At 44.7% G+C, this 19,954-nt stretch overlaps 2 protein-coding genes across 2 annotated transcripts in view; one reads left to right on the forward strand and one right to left on the reverse strand.

Moving 5' to 3' along the window:
• The window catches only part of LOC147751412 (transient receptor potential cation channel subfamily A member 1-like), a 978,460-nt gene that overhangs the window by 644,977 nt on the left and 313,529 nt on the right, over positions 1-19,954 (reverse strand). The window lies entirely within an intron of this gene.
• LOC147751413 (uncharacterized) lies at positions 2,640-4,111 on the forward strand. Its single transcript, XM_086938466.1, has 2 exons — positions 2,640-2,838; positions 3,114-4,111. Exons 1-2 carry the CDS (start codon positions 2,682-2,684, stop codon positions 4,109-4,111), a joined length of 1,155 nt encoding a protein of 384 aa, XP_086794592.1. The 5' UTR covers positions 2,640-2,681.

Consider the following 19,954-nt stretch of genomic DNA (forward strand, 5'->3'; position numbering starts at 1 on the left):
TTAGTCATCACACAGTAAGCTCCCATTACCGCGATTCTTAGACCTTTTTTACCCCCACTCAGAGGTTCTTTCCTTGCCTCACCCTTAACGCATCATCCCCACCATATTCACCTATGGTTACTCTCGCACCCTGGTGTGTTCATTTTCCCCCAGGTCCGTCTGTCACACTGGTTTTTGTCTTCTTTTTGCATGGGTGTTCAGAAGTTCTTTTTTGCACGTGTGTTCTGAAGCGCTTTTCTCACGAAAAACCTACGATGCTAATCACTTGGGTTCTGTTAGTCACTAAGCACCGCCTTGCAGCACTATTTTCACAAATCCTGCCCCCTTTGATTGTTTAGCCGCGAATATACTGCCCAAATTGTGTAGTAATGTACATTATTATTACTTCATAGATTCCCCCGACGAAGGGCAGACAGTAGCCCGAAATGCATTGGAATGTGTAACTGAACTTGTTTTCTTCATGTTTGACTTTGTGAATATTCATCAAATTCAGAGAAGAACACTCAATAAACAATTATTGAGCAACTAAACAATGATGTTGATGCCTGTCATAATCTATTGAATGTTTTAATTTCTGTTTACCACAGTTCTACAATGTTAAAGTGATTGGAGAAATACTGTTCCTAACGCATGTTCATGTAAGGTTAACACTCATGTGAGTGATAGACGCAGTGCATCAGGTTCCTGGGACATCTCCCGGACGTACTTTTTTGGCTAATCTGGCCCACAGGCACAAACACCTGTCAAGATATATTCCTGAATAAAACACAAGGGTTCACAATCACTAGGCCAGACCCAAGATATGTTCAGAGACAGCATCCAGGAATATTAACAACATACAGTGTAGGGAAACTGTCCCTTGAATGGCTACATAGATCGACACTCAAGGATGTTAAACAACACTTATCTTTACTTAAAGATGGCGCTGATCTAAGGGACTTATTGCAAGGTTCTACTAAACTGCATCATAAAAATGTTGTATACGCCGGCATCTATGCATTGTATAATGAAGCATTGATGATCGTGTAAGCAGAGACAGCAGAACGAATACAAGAAATTGATCGTATTAACTTCAAGAAATCTCTCTCTATAGTTGGAAATGGGTTAACGACTCTGTCATCCAGGATATATTCTTTGGACAGCATATTATCCTCTGCCATAGACATCATGGAACAGGACTTGGTCATGCTGCAACATGGTCAGTCACAATTATGTTCTATCATGCTATTCGGTTGGACGTTACAAAACCTACGTTCAGGCTATGTGCCTTAGCGTTTAATCAATACTACATCACTGTTTTTAGAATTCAATCTCACTGAAAAACAGATCAAACTGGAACAGAGGGGATCAGACTATACGGTCCTGAGCATTGAAAAACTGGAAAGATTGCCATTTACAGTCGCTGAAAAAACAGCAATTGAATGGATAGTACACAGAACAATCACTCTGCCTGTTACAATTTTACATTTTCAGTATTGTTTAAAACATATACCAGCAGGGATAAATGAAAGGTTGGGTAAAGAATACATCAAGACATCCTAGGAATTACCATACACACACAGATGTTGGAGTGGGGGGAAAGAAGTGTTTCTTAGTGGTAAAAATTGCGAAAACGCACTAAGCGGTTCTCTCCTTTGTCAGGGTATTAATTTACACGGGGCCTGCAATGGTTCCTCTAACAACTTATCCTGCCACCTGCAAGGTTCACCAGCTGCAGTGATTGATAAGCTTTTTGGACAACTTTCTAATGGAACTTACCTCATGTTGAACGATCACAGCTGCTGTGGCATGTTGCCAGGTTTACCCTATCTCGTAACTGTGTCAGTCAGGGTCACTTGGGGCCCGATGTAGGTAAAAGGGATTTTCCGATTTCAAAATACCGAGGCGGTCCGAATCGGTATTCTGAAATCGGAAAACGAGATGTAGCAAAAAAAAGGCGAAATAATACCGATTCGGTCGGCATCGGTAATGTGAATCGGTACGTTCCGAATCTGCACGGACCGAATCGGAAAGTACCGAATCGGCTACCACCGAATCGGAAATAGCCGAATCGGCTACCAACGAATCGGAAATTGCCGAGTCGGTAAAATCCGATTCGGCAATTAAAGAATCGTAGCTATGAAAACACACCCATGGCCAAAAAGCCCATAGGAATGCATTGAAGAAACCGAATCGGTAAAATCCGATTCGGATAATACCGAATCGGTTTTTACCGATTCGGTAATATCCGATTCGGTAAAATCCGATTCGGCAAAAGCCGATTCAGCCAATGAGGTGGCTCCCCCTCCCCCACCCAAACAGGGAGTGGCAACCCTGGCAGGTGCAGCTAATTAAGAACTTTCTGGAGAGCCAGCCTGAGCTGAACACTCACAGTTAGCAGCAGTGGGAGTAGGAGGTTGTGAACTGTACTGAAGAAGATGGCAAACCAGAGCGAGAGCCAGAAGTCCTCCCAGAAGAGGAAGCCTAAGTTCAGCACCACCGAGCTGCAGGTGTTGGTTGAGGAGGTGGTGAGGGTGCAACGCCAGCTATTTGGAAAGCTGTCCCTCAATGTGCCAGACAGCACCAAGAGGAGGATCTGGAGCGAAATCGCCCAAAAGGTGAATGCTGTGGGTGTCACCCCCAGGTCCCTGGATGAGCTCAAGAAGCGATTCTATGACATCCGCAGCCTCACAAAAAGGAAGATGGCAGAGATCCAGAGGCAGGCTGGAGGCACTGGTGGAGGCAGGAACCCGGCGCCACCCCTCACAGACCTCGAGGAAATGGTCTCCACCACCATTGAGAGGGAGAGTGTTACCGGGATTGGGACCCTGGACAGCTCAGCCAGAGCTACAGCTACAGGTAAGAAGCATGCGCATCATGACACACCCTACCAGACACCTCCCCATTAGACACAATGCATAGGCAAACCCCAGCACAGTACTGTGACCAACATACAAGAGACAAGCATCATGGTACATGTAGTCAGCAGAAGTTAGCAAACTATGGTAGTGCAGAATCACAAGACAGGAAACAGTGGAACACATTCTAAGGAGATGCAAGGACATGTGGAATGCTTTAATTGTACTGACTGTAATACATCGGCACTCAATTTACAAATGCTTCTTTGTACCTAGGGGCACCATCAGGCGGACAAACAATGTCAACAGAGGCAGCAGCACCATCTGACACTGCACTCGCAGGGCCGAGCACCAGCCAGGCTGCCGAGGAGGAGGAGGACGTAAACACCATAGGGCTTGGTATGGAGGGAGACCTGGTGATAGACTTTGAAGCACTGCACTCCCCACAAATGCCAAGCACACCCCGCTTGCAGTTCTCCCCAGAGAACTCCCCCACAAGGGACCTCCTTCCACCTACACCAGCTCCTGCCACGACCATGGCTGTGGCACCAGTACAACCTGTCCTGGGAGCAGGGGCACAGGCCCCGGCCAGCACCACACCCCCACCAGTGGCACCCCAGCCCACTCAGCAGGCCGGCAGCAGCAGTACCCGGCGCCGTGCCATCCCCACCACTGCAGCACCAGCACAGGAGGGCAGTGTCTTCCTGGGCCTCGAAGGAAAGATGGTAAAGATACAAAGGCTGCAGGCGAAATCCATGATGGCCTGCCAACGCCAGCTCCTGCAGCACAACCTGCAGATGGGAGAAATGGTAAAAGGATTTCAGGCCTTCGTGGATTCAAACAAGGAGGTAGCAGCAGGTTTGGGCAGGCTAACCACTGCCATAACCCAGTTGTGTGGCAGAATGGAGGAGCAAGAGCTGGTGCGCAGGCGGGATGTCCGGGTGCAGAACCGCTCCATGAGCCGCCTTGCTGCGGCAACGGCACAACTCTGCCAGCGCAGGGCCAACATGGAGTGTAGCCTCACACAAAATACTGCAGAGTTAACAAGGGGAATGGCCCGCATCACGACTGCAATGGAGGCCATGATCATCTCTAACACGGCCGCAAATCCTGCCCTGGACCTGGGGGATGCTGGGGACAGCAGCAGCCGCAGCAGCCCGGCCAGCGCTGCGTCAGAGCCACGCAGGAGCACCAGGCGCTCCGCAGATGCCGCTGGTCATTCAGAGGGGGCTGAGGGACACCCCAGTGGGTCTGCCAAGCGGTCAAAGAAATAGCCTTGCAAGGGCGGGTGAGGCAACCTGGACCTTGGACTTTTGTTTTCTTTGCCATTACACCTTTTTTTTTGTTGCACATCAGTGCAGTAACTGTGTTGCAACAGTATTAAAATTGTTTTTTCACAACTACCATTTAGCTGTCTTTGCATCTGTACTCACTCAGAAATAGTTTTCTGTAATCTCCTCACGTCTGTATCTGCCATCACTTGGCGTACACACCCCAGCTGGCTGTGTCAGTGGCACAGCTTCGTCGTCGTCATGGTCCTCGTAGTCAGACAACTCCACCTCAGTGCTCTTCTTCACCGCAAGGTTGTGTAACATTGCACATACAGCTATGATCTTGCAGCAGGTGATGGGGGTATACTGCCTTGCACCTCCACTCTTGTGCAGGCATCTGAATCTACTTTTCCAGATGCCAAAGGTCCGTTCCACGACATTCCTTGTGCGTATGTGGGCCCGGTTATACCTCCTTTGGCTGGGTGTGGAGGGGTTGAGGTAGGGGGTGAGTATGAATGAGCGGAGGGCATATGCACTGTCGCCTGGAAGAGAAAGGGGTAACATTACACACATGCATACATGTATTCCACCTAGCTACTGTGTGTTATGGGGGTCTGATGATGTGTCTCACCTAGGAGGTATCCTTCACCAAATTCGCCAGCCATCAGCCGTGCATAGATGCCGCTCTGTTGGAAAATATAGGAGTCATGGGTACTCCCTGGAAATATTGCTACCAGGTCTGTGATGGTGCACTTCGCATTGCAGATCACCTGCACGTTGATGGTGTGTGTAGACTTCCGATTGCGGTATATGTATTCTGTGTCCGCTGGTGGGCAAATCGGAATGTGCGTGCCATCTATGCAACCAATGATTTGGGGAAATTGTGCCATCTGGTAGAAGTCAGCTTTAGTTTGTAGCAGTTCTGCGTGGGTTGCAGGGAAAGAGATGTATTGGTCCATCCTGTCTATCATGGCGTCAAGGAATGTGTGGAAGAACCTTGACAGGCTGCTCTGGCTCACCCCTCCTACCGCCGCAACTCCACTTTGATAGCTGCCAGACGCTAGCAGGTGTAGGCTGCATAGCACCTGGACGTGTGCTGGGATGGCGTGTGCCCTTGGGGTGTGGTGGTCCAAGAATGGTTTGAGATCCCTGATGAGCTCAAGTATGGTGTCAGAGTCCAGCCTGTATCTCTGTAGGATCTCTGCCTCTGTGAGCATGAACAGGGTTATCCTCTGTCTGTAGACCTGTTCATTTCTTAGCCATTCCCTCTGTCCTTCCTGCTGTAGCCGTAGCCGCCTCGCAATGACATAAAAAGCTGCCATCCTGCAAGTTGCAATGCATTTTGGGGCTGTTTATATGGGTTGGAGTTGGTTACCACCTGATTGTAATCCATGGTAAATACCGAGTGAATTCTACCGATTCTGAGCCGATTTCGGTGTTTCTGTGCCTCCCTACATCTCCCCATCTGTCGGAATCGGGGAATTTCCCGATCGGTGAATCATACGAATCGGTATGTTCTCCGATTCGGCTCATGTCCGATTCGGTCTATCTACCGATTCGGTACATGGACCGAATCGGCTTCATTTCGATTTGGTGTGTCTACCGAATCGGTACATGGGCCGATTCGGATAATTTCCGATTCGGTGTCACTACCGAATCGGTACATGGACCGAATCGGTTATTTTCCGATTCGGTGTCACTACCGAATCGGTACATGGACCGAATCGGTTATTTTCCGAATCGGTGTGTCTACCGATTGGGTACATTGACCGAATCGGTGTTTGCATCCGATTCGGTGTTTTACTGATTCGTTACATATCCGATTTTCGGTATGTACGTATCGGATTCTTTTCCATTCGGTACTCATTCCGATTCGGTTTTCACTCCGATTTGATATTTTTTTGTTCCCTACATCTCAATGGCTGTTTACCGATCGGTAAGGGCCAAAATTCGGTATTTTCGGCCGTTACCGATCGGTAACGGCCTACCTACATCGGGCCCTTGCTGTATACAAGTATTGTTTCCTAAAACCAAGACAGACCGGGAGTCGCCGGTATGGCCTTCACTGAACATCTCTTCGATGTGAATTGATACTTTAAGCAGAATGAAAGCCATTCTTTTGCAACAAACTGTGCAACTGACATCGGCCAAAGAAACGTATGATCTGCAATTCGCAAGGACTTCTGCGGAGATACATGCCCTCTTAACTACAAATTGCCCTATACATTTCTCAGAAATATTAAGTCGTATCTTAAACCTGTCTGATACAAGTGGTATTGTACATGTATTTAAGACAGTTTTTTCGGGACTGTTAGCACCCTTTAAAGCAGTCCTATGAGTATTTCCAAAGTTTGTGCACTCTGTGTTTGGCGGATTGCCTCTCATTTTGGGACTTGCTGCAGGGATACTATTTTTGCTTCTTCTGCTTTGATATGGCAAGCCAATCCACAGCCGAAACCCAGATCACCGTAGAAAACACTCTACTGGCGATGAAGTGTCGTGAGCCCATCGTACACATTTTGGGACTACCTCGTCTAAGAGAATTGAATACCACATGGTTTCCATCATTCAGACCAATTTGGCAAGATTGCATCTTACCTGTTCTACGATGCCTGCTATGCGGAGAAGAATGTGTGTTAGACATCTGCCTCACACTCTCATCAGTCATGCCAACGGATGTTGATACTTTGCTGGACCCGGTAAAGGCCCATGCGCAGTGTTGTCCCCAGCAGCTACCCATTCTGATGACGGCATTCATTGAGATCTCACAGATGCAAAATGTTGATGGTGAGGTATGAGAGGAAACAGGCACACAGGTACCTTCCAATTCAAACATTGCTAATGTGACTAACGCTGACGGCGTCTATGTGCGGTTGATCTTCTTAACGAGGTAATCCAACTTTCACCTACAATGGTAGACAAATTCTTTAAAGACTTAGAAGATTTGGGGCCAGATGTAGGAGCCCTAATACCGGTCGGTAACGGCCGAATTCGGCCGTTACCGACCGGTATTAGGGTTTCCAGATGTAGGGGGCCTATATTTTACTGATTCTGTAAAGTTACCGAATCGGTAAATTTACAGAATCGGTAAAATACCGAATCGGTATATTTACCGATTCGGAAAAACCATATGTAGGTGGCACTCCTTAGAGTGCCACAGGCCCTTAAAAATCGGTATTTTACCACCCAATCCTATTGGGTGGTAAAATACCGATTTCAGGTGTGCATGCACATCTGTGCATGCACACCTGTGCACTGTGACACACAGACATGCCCTTAGGGCATGTCTGTGTGCCATATTGCACACAAGTCCAGAATTGTGGTGCTAGAGGGTGTCAAAGTGGCACCCCCTGCACCCTTGTAGGATTCGGTATTTACCGATTCTGTAAATACCGAATCTGTATTTCACATTGATTCCTATGGGCTTCAAGGCCCATAGGAATCAATGGGAAATACAGAATCGGTATTTACAGAATCTGTTAATACCGACTCTTACAGATTCGGTAATTTTTTACCTACATCTGCCTCCTTCCAGTTTACCGACTTTTAAATACCGAATCGGTATGACTCGGTATTTAAAAGTCGGTAAATCGGATTTACCTACATCTGGCCCCAAATGTTTTCTCCAAACAATAACACTGACTTTGGCACACAGTGTACTGGGAGACTCTGAATTCGACCTTCCTTTTTTCAAAACAAAGTTCTAACTTTGAGATTTTTTTTCTGATTCAACCTTTTGTTTTTCCAAATTTGTATTTTTTCATTTTTGGCACAAAGTAATCTGCTTAAAGTAGAACTATTCATAGAGAACTAGAATTCTTTGAAAAACTTCCAGAGACAATATTTGACCTTGTCCACATTCAAACAGTTTATGTAATCTGCAATAAAATGGTCTCAACTTTTTTCTTCTGTATTTAAAAGCCATTTCAGAATTGTATTTTTTCATGATTAATTCGGTTAGCATTTTCAAATGTCAAACTTTATGCTTTGAATGAAATATTGCTTTAAATGCGTACAGCACAAATGATATTTTCGTGTTCAACCAGTACCAATTTTTTTATTGTATTTTGGGTGGGTTTTTAACACATCATGTTTAGATATGTTTAACGTGTTTAAAACTTAGCAATGTTGTACATAAGAAAGTGGAGTGGGTGTTGTGTGGCGTTTTAGGCTCCAATTGAATTTTCGCGATTCATGCCCTTATATAGGTACAATTCACATTGCCCTTATATAGGCATAGAAATCCAGCCCTTATTTAGGCATAGCCCATGCTACCCAAATACAGGCATGGCTACTTCCATCCGTTTATCAAACGTCACAATGATTTATTGGAAAACCAGCTTAAGCCGTTAGGGAACTTCCCCTTGCTTGAATATTGATTTCTTCAAGAACTCAGTTACTTTATAATGAACAACTAGTCCCCAGGGGTTCATCTATGACGTTCATATGCCCAACTTTACGTCAAACTATGGCATTCCTAAACACCTTCAAGGTATAAATATACCTTCACTTGCTATAGCAAGATACAGTGGTTCGGAGCAGTTCGAAGACCTACTTGCCCGACGCAGCTCGCTACAGCAAGTGCCGAAGGAAGCTGACTCTCCAGTTGACGTTTCCGGCTCCCCTTGCAGGATGTTGGGAAATCGAGTCTCGAGACAGAGATAGCAGCCTCCTTCATTCTAACAAGGTAGTGAGCTGATTAGAACCTAGAGAAACATTTGGTAGATTCTTAGCAAAAACTAAACCTATGCAAAAGACAATACTTACTTCTTCCCTCGTACTAGACCTTGGTTAGGTACGTTGGGGTAGGCGTATTTTAGAAGCACCAGTTGAGTATTTTAGTATATGTTATTTATGTATGTATTTTTATATGGCTTAGAAACCTACAATGCTCTTACAGTATTATTTCATATTACTGTTTAAGCTGTACGCATTATACTTTGCAGTCTGCCTAACGATTGTAGCAGTTCACTTCTCATTTCATGAGAAAGAAGACTGTTCAATAAACCCTTTTTATTGAAAACGCCCGTCTCACTATTTCTCTGCTACTCTGTAGAAACAAAGCATGCACTATTGACTGAGTGAAATAGTTATCTATTGTTTCCGTGACTCTGAGAGATATATTCTTATTCTTGGGAAACAAAGTTGTCATGTTATGGGGTTATCAGAAACAAATCCCTTCTTGTGTATTCGAGAAAGTTTCTAGTGACCTCTGAATTAGCCGGCACACACACAATTAAGTTTAGTATATTCGATAGAGACATATTGCCTTAAGTCCTACGTCAAATCTATAGGATATAGTATTCCAATTTGCAGAGCCTATTGGGAATGTAGGAACTACACTACAACATGACCACAACAAGGATATCAAATTAAAACACAATGGGCAAGGGAGAACTTATCTCCTGTATAATAAAACTATTGACTCCTTGATAGGAGCTTTAAGGAGTGCCTTGAATGAGCAAAACCGCAATCCCACAACCAAATTAGCGAAAGTTAAAAAGTTATGTAAATCACGCAAAAAAAAGTACGTGGGAGCAAAAGAGGGCACTGGACCAAAACGTGTGGGCAATGATATTTCAAATATTGAAGGATAAAAATCAGGCCACATTTTGGGACTACATCAACAAATTAAAAAATAATAACGGTAAAAGGGACAATGTGATTGTGTAAGGCGCTTGAATAGGATAAGTGGAGGAATTATACACAGGTCAACCCACTCCCTATGCCCAAGCACCCAAATGGGGTGGCAGAAGTCTTAAACAAAAACACCTCCCCGGAACATTTTTCATTGCCTCACTCTGCAGAACTGTACTGTTAATGAAAGAAAACAGCACACATGATCCAAATGGCCTACCTTCGGTGTGTTTAAGTGTGCCCCAAATGCAAGGGCAATGCTGCTAACTCACCTCTTTAAACATGCATACCTAGTAGGCGAAGTCCTGGATGCATGGAGAGGTTCGACTCTGTGCCCCATATTTAAAAATGGGGACCAAACAAATCCAGCAAATTACCACCTCATCCCACTCCTGGACCTAGAGGCAAAAACTTTTACTCGAGCCCTACTGAAACATATGGAGTCATGGGCTAGTGAACACAAAGTCCTGCCTTTTATCCAGGCTGGCTTTAGGGCCACCACATCTACCATCTACCACCCAAAACCGCAAACTAGAAAAACTGGCCCGTGACATCAGACTCTACGATAAGAAGAAGACCTATCCCTATCTACAGGAAGACCATTATCGTCAAGACAACCAAGGTAGATTCACCAACCGTGGGCGAGGATCTTCCAGAGGCAGACGGAACAACTATTATACTTTCTCTGATTCATCATACAGTTCAGAAGGTGAACAAGATCAATCGGGTGCTAACTACCAGCAGAACTACCCAGACTTTGGCTACAACCAACAATTTCAAAACAGCCCTTCTTTTTTAGGGCAACGCCAGGGCACATGGCGCCCACCTCGTGGCAGGGGCAATTCGTGGCCGCGCGGACAGCAACGCGGCTCCCAGTACAACACCGGCAACTGGAATGGAGGCCGCGGTCAACCTCAGAAGCAGGTACATTTTCAGCCCGAACCTCAACACGGGGAACGTGTTACCCGCAACAAGACCTACAGATGGTAACCCATAGTGCTAATCCACAAACAGATACAATGTTTGCACTGTACCCTCGTTTGAAACTCTTGGGAGGAGCCCCCCCTGGCTCAGAAAGTCCGGTGGTGAACATTTCGAAACACACCTTGAGTGATGATGAGATCCAAATTTTGGGTAAAGGATTGTCATATGTCCCTACCAGTCACCCGGATCCTTTCATCATCCGAACGGAACTTTCCAAATTTTTCCGAAAAATAAGACTGAAATATTTTTTTCGCAACAAAGAACCAAGCACCTCGCCTTCCATCACTGGACTCAGACCGCCGTCCACATTTGTTCCATTTAACAACACCATGTCACATAAGATCCTGGCTTTTGAAACGGTCGTACTGAGAGACACGCTACATCTCCTAGGAACCAAAACCTTCACTAGATTTAACACCAGCAAAAAAGAGAAACTAGCTCTCCAATCTCTGGCACGAAATGACCAACTAGTTATCAAGCCAGCTGATAAGGGTGGGGCAATCGTGGTACAGGATGTCACCACATACGAATCTGAAATTCTCCGCCAATTGAATGACACTAACAGTTATCAACTTCTACGATCAGATCCAACTTCGGCCATTGCTCGTGACATCCTTGAAATAACCCAAATGGGTCTGGAACAAGGGTTTCTATCGGAACTTGAGTTCAATTTCCTCAACAAACCACATCCACGCTTAGCAACCATCTACACGATACCAAAGATACACAAGTCAATGACCAACCCCCCAGGCCGCCCCATTGTTTCCGGGTGTGGGTCGATCCTCGAACCCCTAGGTCAATACATCGATTTCTTCTTGAAACCCATTGCAGAAGCTACTCCAGCATATTTACGTGACACGATGCACACTATAAATATTGTGGAAGGCCAACATTTCAATCCAGACTGTCAACTATTAGCTACGTGCGATGTTGTATCCCTGTACACGTGTATTCCACAGCAGGAAGCTCTGATGGTAGTAACGCGGTGCCTACAACAGCGACCTGCCCCGATGCAAGTACCCACCGAATTTATTGTTGCATTACTACGTATAGCGATGACCCAAAACTTCTTCGTGTTCAAGGACAAGTTTTACATTCAAACTTCAGGAGTAGCCATGGGGGCTCCCTTTGCTCCTGATGTGGCAATTTTATACATGGCGGCCTTTGAGCAAGAAACTGTACTCAATCAGATCAACCCATTCAGAGACCAATTGAGTCTTTGGATGCGGTATATCGACGACATCCTTCTGATATGGCACGGGGACCTACAAGAACTAACGGCGTTCTATGTGTGGCTTAATGAACAATCTCTTTTTCTAAAATTTACCATTCAGTCTGACAATCATCGGATCGATTTCCTAGACCTTACCATCTATGAGGAAGCTGGTTGGTTATTCACTACTTTATATCGAAAACCGGCGGAAAGGAACTCCCTTTTGCACTACGAGAGTCATCATCCACGTGCCCTCCGAGACAACCTCCCCTTTGGGCAATTCTTGCGCATCCGCCGCAATTGCTCCAATAAGGATCACTATTTCAGCGAGTCTGAAGAACTCAAACAGAGACTTTTGTCGAAGGGTTACCCAAAACAACTAGTCAAGCGTGCACGCAAAAGAGCCTGGTTCTATCCTCGGGAAGAACTATTGACCCCCAAAACTAACAGAGATGAATCTGAACAGAGAATCGTGTGTGTTACTACATTCAACACCGCCAGCAACAAAATAAAAAAGATAATAAACCACCACTGGGCCCTTATCTCTGATGACATTCAACAAAGTGACTTGCCCCTTCATGCATTCAAAAAGGCCAGAAGCATCAGGGACCTTGTGGTACGCTCCTTCCTGCAAACACCGGAGGATCCGACTATCCAAACTCTGTGGAATTTGCCTCCCATTCTGGGCCACTTTAAATGCGGGTGCTGCAAAGCCTGTGCCAGCACTATCCAAACAAAGGAATTCTCACATGGAAGACACAGAATTGTGATGAAATCCCATACCAACTGTAACTCTGAAAACATCATTTACGCCATCTTGTGCCCTTGTCAATTGATTTATATTGGCCAGACCCAACAAAAAGTGAAAGCAAGGATACTTCAGCACATGAGCCGGATCAGGTGCAAAACCCAGGGGGCTCCACTAGTGGACCACTTCTTATCAGCAGGCCACACACCCGAAAGCCTCAAGTGGGTAGTCTTAGAGAAAGCGACACTGGGTCCACGGGGAGGTAATATCGCAAGTATCCTCAACACCAGGGAATTAAAGTGGATATTCACCTTTAACTCCATTGAATCTGGGCTAAACGAACATGATAGTTCATTCTCCCAATTGGCTATTCTACCTTAATGACTTTGTTAATGATAAATGTTCTTGTATCCATACTTACAATGAGCCTGACATTACACTCTGTTTACCAGCTAATCTGCCTAGTATGATTATCCAATATGTCGGGCCTCAGCGTGTAGTCAAGACATCAGCAGCTTATTCTTGCACTTACGCGCAGCGACATTGTGTATATGGCCTTTACCCGCGTGCGCGAGGTACGCCACTCTCACAATGTCGCAATAACCTTGATTATGTGTACATTTCCAACCATTTGTTTAGAGCCATAGTGGCTTATACCCACATGTGTGTGAGGTACGCCACGCAGTTTGACCATTGCCAATAAATGCAGTTAGGGCTTCGGAGACCTGGACCAACTTTGTTGTGAATATGATGAAATTATTCTTGAACCATTCTTTGTGCAACAACCAGCATTTGTTCCCATATACTATCATCAGGAGTGAGTAACAGTGGCCTATACCCACTTGTGTGAGGTACGCCCGTATACGAGAGCACCCAGCTAATGAATGGAGTGATATCCAAGTTATGAGAATAATCAGTTCGGGGTTATGGTGATATTATTCACCCATGTATTTTTATGCCTTAGCCAGTGCTCAGCTTGCTATAAAGAACAACATTGTCTGTGGTTGTTTACATTTATTCCCTAATTGATACATCTACCCATATGCACGTATTTTGCCCGACCGATAGGTACCCGATTGCCCAGTTCCGTGATGGCTAGTAACACCTCCATCGCTGATATCTTTCAGTCGCCCCGTCATTTGTGATTAAGTTATTCAATCACTTTGCACCGCTATATCAAAAATGTGCACCAACCCATCCAGCGTTATGGGTGTTAATCCGTATATGTGTCACAAACGAGTGCCTGACTCTACACCACTCACCAACTCTTTGAGTCTGTCTACCGTGTCCATGAGTCACGTGACGTGCAACCTTGACAACGTCCAGGTAAGCGGAACTCTGCTTCGCCATTCCCTCGGCGAGCAGTGAACGGCTCCGTAGTAACTCCTCACCCCGGTAAGCGTTTGCAATTTTCGGAGTTCCTGCGTTTAGTCCGCTCAATCTCAGCAGACAACTAACGTTCTGCATACCCTCTTACCCCTTATTTAGTCCTGCCAAGCACTCGATGCCACAGCGCGATTGCCTGCCAACCCACGCCGAAAGTCGATGTAACACGGCTGTTGGGTAAGTTTCTAGATCTGTATCTGCCATTTGCTATTTGCTCTAACTTCCCCTGCCCTGCGGGGACAGTTTTTAAAGGCTCCCTCTATGGTTTTTTACTCTTAGAGCGATTTCCCCTTCTGATGTTTCTACTGAACCCCGACCATTAAATCATTAGGCGGTTCCGAGCGACACCTCGGTAAGTTATCTGTAATGCGGTGATTTTTGTATTTTTCACATAATACACTATCAACATAATAAGACCCTATTGGATTTTAATTCACAGATCCATTACCGTTATCTACCCTCCAGCTTATCGGGTCCCTATGCACACCACCTTGGTGGTAAGTCACAACCTTTCCAAGTTAGACTCGTATACTGGTATATTTTGGTATCCATGGATTGTAAAGTGTTGATCAACATGTTGGACCTATGCATATTAGAGTTTGTTGATAATTCACGTTTAGCTCATTGGTATTTTGGATGGGCTGCCCCAGTGCGGTAAGACCTATCTTCAGACTGCTTCCCTCCATGTGAGAGCACAATGATGTCGACTGAGAATACATCCACTGGCTGAGCAAGTCGTACTCGCGGCGACTCATTGTTCAAATTATTTAAATTATATGCATTCAACTAGATTTTGCTAATAGTCAGCCGCCTGCATTAATTGTTTGGTGTGTTTTTAAGCATGAGTAACATATGGGAATTTCCTTTCCCCCACACTAATTCGTGAATATTTGTACACCAACTAGGTCACGTGCCCCTCATCTCCCCAGTCCTGAAGAAGACCCCACGGCAAGATTTAAACCCATATCTGCGAACGAGGGTCGAAACGTCGACATCATTTTGGTTTATACAGTCAACTCCTCACCCTATTGCTCTCATTTGTTGTGATTTTGGAGTATGACTTTTGTGAAAGAATGTATATGAACCGATTGGTCGTTTTGTTTGGGTACATTGACATGTAACCACATTGAATCACTCCTATTCGCCGATTTTTACTGTCACTGAAAACCCTGTTTTCCTTCACCTATTTCCCACACGTATCACATACCCACCCCCCCTTTCCCAACCTTTGGGGCACTACTTAATAGTCACAGATCAATGTATGTTTAAAGTGACGTATATACATGATACTGGCACATTGTGAATAAAACAATGTGTCTTTCCAATTGGTTTCCTTTAGTGTTTATATTTTCTTTGTGATTATTGTTCATGTTTACTGGGACCCCTTCCCATACCTCATTTACAACATTACAGCACTTGCATATCGCACACACATAGCACAGAGGAATCAGCCCCACCACCTGTTGCTGCTTTATAGATTACAGTGCAGCGTTTGAAAGAGTTGACAGGGCTACTTTAAGCAGGAAACTTGAAGTGTGGGGCATACTTCAAAACTACTAAGAACAATTATTTTACAATACACAGGAGCCTGAGTCAGAGTAAAAACTGTCCTCAATACCATTGCCCCCAAACTCTTGCTCATTAGGGCCTAAAGCAAGAATTTGTTCTTCCTCCTCTCTTGTTCAATTTATATATGGCTGATCTCTTAACAGCTATGGAAGGTAGCAATAGAGTCCCTCCCAAGCTGGAGCCAGTGAAACTTCCCATCATCCAATGCACTGTGAGGAAATACAATTACCTGGAAGTTTGGTTTTGGGAAAATTCTAAACACAACGCCTATGTAAACTCCCTGAAGAAGAAAGGAGCAGCAAACTTCCACTGCATCAGCCAACTAAACAGGACACATAGGGGCCGATTCCGATTTCGGTCGGAAGGGCTCTGAACGATGGTCAGAGCCCTTCCGACCGAACCGGAATGTGTGGGCCGGATTCCTTTCGGAACGAGCCATTTTGATGGGCTCGGTCGGAAAGGAATCCGACTCGGATTTCCGGATTGTGGGCGACAGGCTCGGATAGCCTGTCTGCAGTCCGGAAATCCCCCTCGGTCGCCTCTTTACGACAGAGGGAGTATGATGGCAGCTTTTCACTGCCTTTTCGTGCTGGTATGTCCAGCACAAAAAGGCAGTCGGTAGCTGTGTCTGGGGGCACCCAGCAGGGACCCCATGGGTGTGAGGCTGCGGGATGGCGACCTGGGTGCACCTATGAGGCCCCTCCGTTGATCCCTGCACCCAGCGGCAGGCACCTTGGGGTGCTGACCACAGGGTGCAGGGATGAACTGCACCCCTGCTTTCAACAATGTAGGCATGCGTTCCGCTTGGAGTGCATGCCTGTATTGTTAAATATATGAATGCGACCAAACCCTGTTCGGTCGCATCGTACTTGCAGGGCTGTAACCAACGACAGCAGGTCAGTCGGTTACAACTCCTGGCCGATGTCGGACGGACTCAGGTCTGTCCGAATATCGGAATTGGCCCCTAAGCAGTGCTTTGGCTGCTCCAATAATTAAGGTTATTAGAAATGGGTTCTCTAGTTGGTAGTGGTGTGTTCCCTGTCCAAGTAGGGAGCTTCACTCTAGTCAGGGTAAAGAAGTCACAGCAGCTAAGATAACCCCTGATCACCACCTTGGTAGCTTGGCACATGCAGTCAGGCTTATCTCCGAAGCAATGTGTAAAGCATTTGTACATATACACACAGTAGCACTGTGAAAACACTACAAAAGGAGTCCACATCAGTTTAGAAAAGTAGCCAATATTTATCTGAATAAAACATGGCCAAATCACCCAAATCCAACTTACACAAGTAAAGATATCCCTTTTTAAAGGTTAAATAAGTTCAGTCCACAGAAATCTATAGATGCGTTTCTTAGCACCACGTACATTGGTTGCGTCAAAATTCAAAGACGAAACAGGTGCAGGGGAGGTGAGGCACCGCAAAGGCAAAGTGATGCATCAGTTCCTTACTGCCAGGGAGGTGATGTGTTGGTTTCTTACTGCTAGGCAGGGGAGGTGATGTGTTGGTTCATTACTGCTATGCAGGGGAGGAGATTCATTGGTACCTTCCTGTCTGGGGAGGTGATGTGTCGATCTCCGGACACACTGCCTAGGCTCCTTACTGCTGGGCAATGTCGATGAAGAAATCAGCACCCAGGGACGATGCGTCGAAAATCCAGATGTGCTGCGTTGATTCCACAGCGATAAAGCAGGCGCTGCATCAGAGTTGGAGGGGTCAAGGACTTTGGTGATGTGGTGCTCAAAACTCATCCTGCAACAGTTCTTCTGACACGCAGCAATGGAAATCTGGGGCCTGCATTCTAAGCTGCGGTCATTGCATTAAGTGGGAACCATGGTCCGTTGATGGCAGCGGCGATGTGTCGAAGTTTGTAGCGATGCGTCAATAAAAACAGGCGCTGGGAGTTAATGCGTGAATTTTATCCTTCAGTTCATCAGATTCCACTTCCAAGGGCCCAGGGACAGGATTTGGCATCACTTGGCAAATCAGGACTCTCAGCAGAAGAGCCCAGGCACTGGATGAGTGAAGTATTTGACGGCCCTGAGATTTCTTAATAGGAGACAAGCATGCACAAGTCTTTGGAGAACCTCGGAAGCAGGATACAGAAAGCAAAATCCAGTCCTCTCACTCCCAGGATAGAAGCAGCACACAGAAGGTCAGCACAACAAAGCAACTTGCAGAGTAACAGTGCCTCTGATAGCATCCAGCTCTTTTTCCTGACATAATGTCCTTAGTCCTGAAGTGTTCTGATTTTGGGGTGTCAGAGGTCCAATACATATACCCCTTTCTGCCTTTGAAGTAGGCAAACTTCAAAGAAAAGTCTTTGTAGTGCACAAGACCCTGCCTTTCCCTGACCTGGCTTCTGAGACACTACAGGGGGGGAAAATAGCTTTGTGTGAGGTTAGGCACTGCCCTATTCAGGTGACATGACAACTCCTCCCACCACTCTAGCTCAGGATATGCAAGTAACACCTCAGCTCCCTTTGTGTGACGGTCTAGAGTGAATGCACAAGAGCCCAACTGTCATCCTAAGCCACACATGGATTCTACAGACAGGCAGAGGCACAGATTGCTTAAGCAGGGAAATGCCCACTTTCTTAAAGTGAGATTTTCAAACACGCAATTTAAAAACCACTTCACCAAAAACTGCATTTTTAAATTGTGAGTTCAGAGACTCCAAGCTGAAAATCTCTATCTGTTCCCAATGGGAAATTACACTTAAAAGATATTTCAAGGCAAAGGCAAGGAGGAGAATACATTATTTTTTGTGGGATATATCTTAGGAGAAAGGAGTTCATTTAGTCAACAGGAAAGCCAAAGAACACTTTTCTAGCCATGTGAACTCTTCCAATGATAACACCCTGAGATACAATTGAGAGCCAGTTGGCTAATTATGCATGGAATGTAATTTTCAACTAGAATGCTTCTTAGTGGCTACATGTAAATGTTAAAAAGAATAGGAGCGCAGATGTATCCTTTGTTTCATTGTACAGGGTTCAATAAATGTAACATCGTTTAAGGGGAAAAGAGTTAGACCAATTAAGATTAAAAATCAGGTGCATTGATATTGAATTGTTGAAGGCAAAGATTTTAGTGGGATGAAAAGTGGTCAGATTATATTGCAAGATTCTTCAGATTTATTTTATCACTAAATTACTTTTAGGATTTCAATGAATGTTGCAGACACTTGCCTGAAAATATGGTATGTGTATGGTTAAGTGAGAGCACTGTGATAACATCAGTGAAGTGATCACTAAAAGGGTTCTAAAAACTACTCTGAAGAGTTTTTCCATGGTTGGGGCTACTAGAATTATACAACAATGAAGGACCAAAGTATGTGACAGGATTATCTATAATATACAATAAAAAAAGGGAAAATATTTTATCATAATATCTGGGAATATCATTTCAATCAATTTGAGCTGAACAAAACAGTTTCCGTAGAATCCTGAAATTATGCAGCAAACTATGTCGCAAATGCATAAGAATGCAGTAAACTCTGCATCTACAGAATGTATAATTTTACTTGCCCTTACCAATATTAATTGTCTTATCAATAATAAATTCATCAAATTTTCTTGAAAGGAAAAGAAAATGAAAATATTCTAATTTCAATTCCAATCAGTGCCATTGTTAGCTGTGTATTGAAGAGAATTGCTTCAACAATATTTCCGTTGCACTGGCAGAATTTGATTTTTTCGTTTTGTTCTCTTCTTTTTACTGATGACAACCAAGCAGTTTTATCCAGTATTTCACTTACTACCTAACATAATCTCCATTTGAAAAAACACCTTTCCAAGCTAACAACCACAAAATAAACACGTAGCATACAATTACTGAAGGGGTGAAGTGTAATATGATATTATATTGCCACCTCTGCTTTGGGGTGGTATTCACAAACCACTTGGTCCTTGGCCTTGTAGTTTATTATGTCACTAGATCCCATCAACGGTAATATTGGACTTTATTACATGGTGAACCATTAGGTATCCACATATCATCTACATATAAGAACCTTACATCCAGTGGAAAAGAGATTATTAAAAATGCAAAATAATATAGTTAAAAATTATATGTACAAGATTAACATGCAATTTGTACTGAACTGAAAAGATGTTTTAAACTGTGTAATTTGTACTAGATAGTTATACTTTTTCATTTTAGGCATCAATAGGTCTAAAAGCAGCTTTGCTCTGCAAGTAGCTGTATATAGAAATCAGCATGTAAGTTTAAAAGTTGACCGTTTCCATGACAATGCCTTTTAGAGAACAGCTTCACATAGCTCTGCAAAATGTTTCTAATTAATTATG

Source organism: Lissotriton vulgaris, chromosome 1_1 (assembly GCF_964263255.1).
Source record: "Lissotriton vulgaris chromosome 1_1, aLisVul1.2, whole genome shotgun sequence".
NCBI classification, from domain to species: Eukaryota; Metazoa; Chordata; class Amphibia; order Caudata; family Salamandridae; genus Lissotriton; species Lissotriton vulgaris.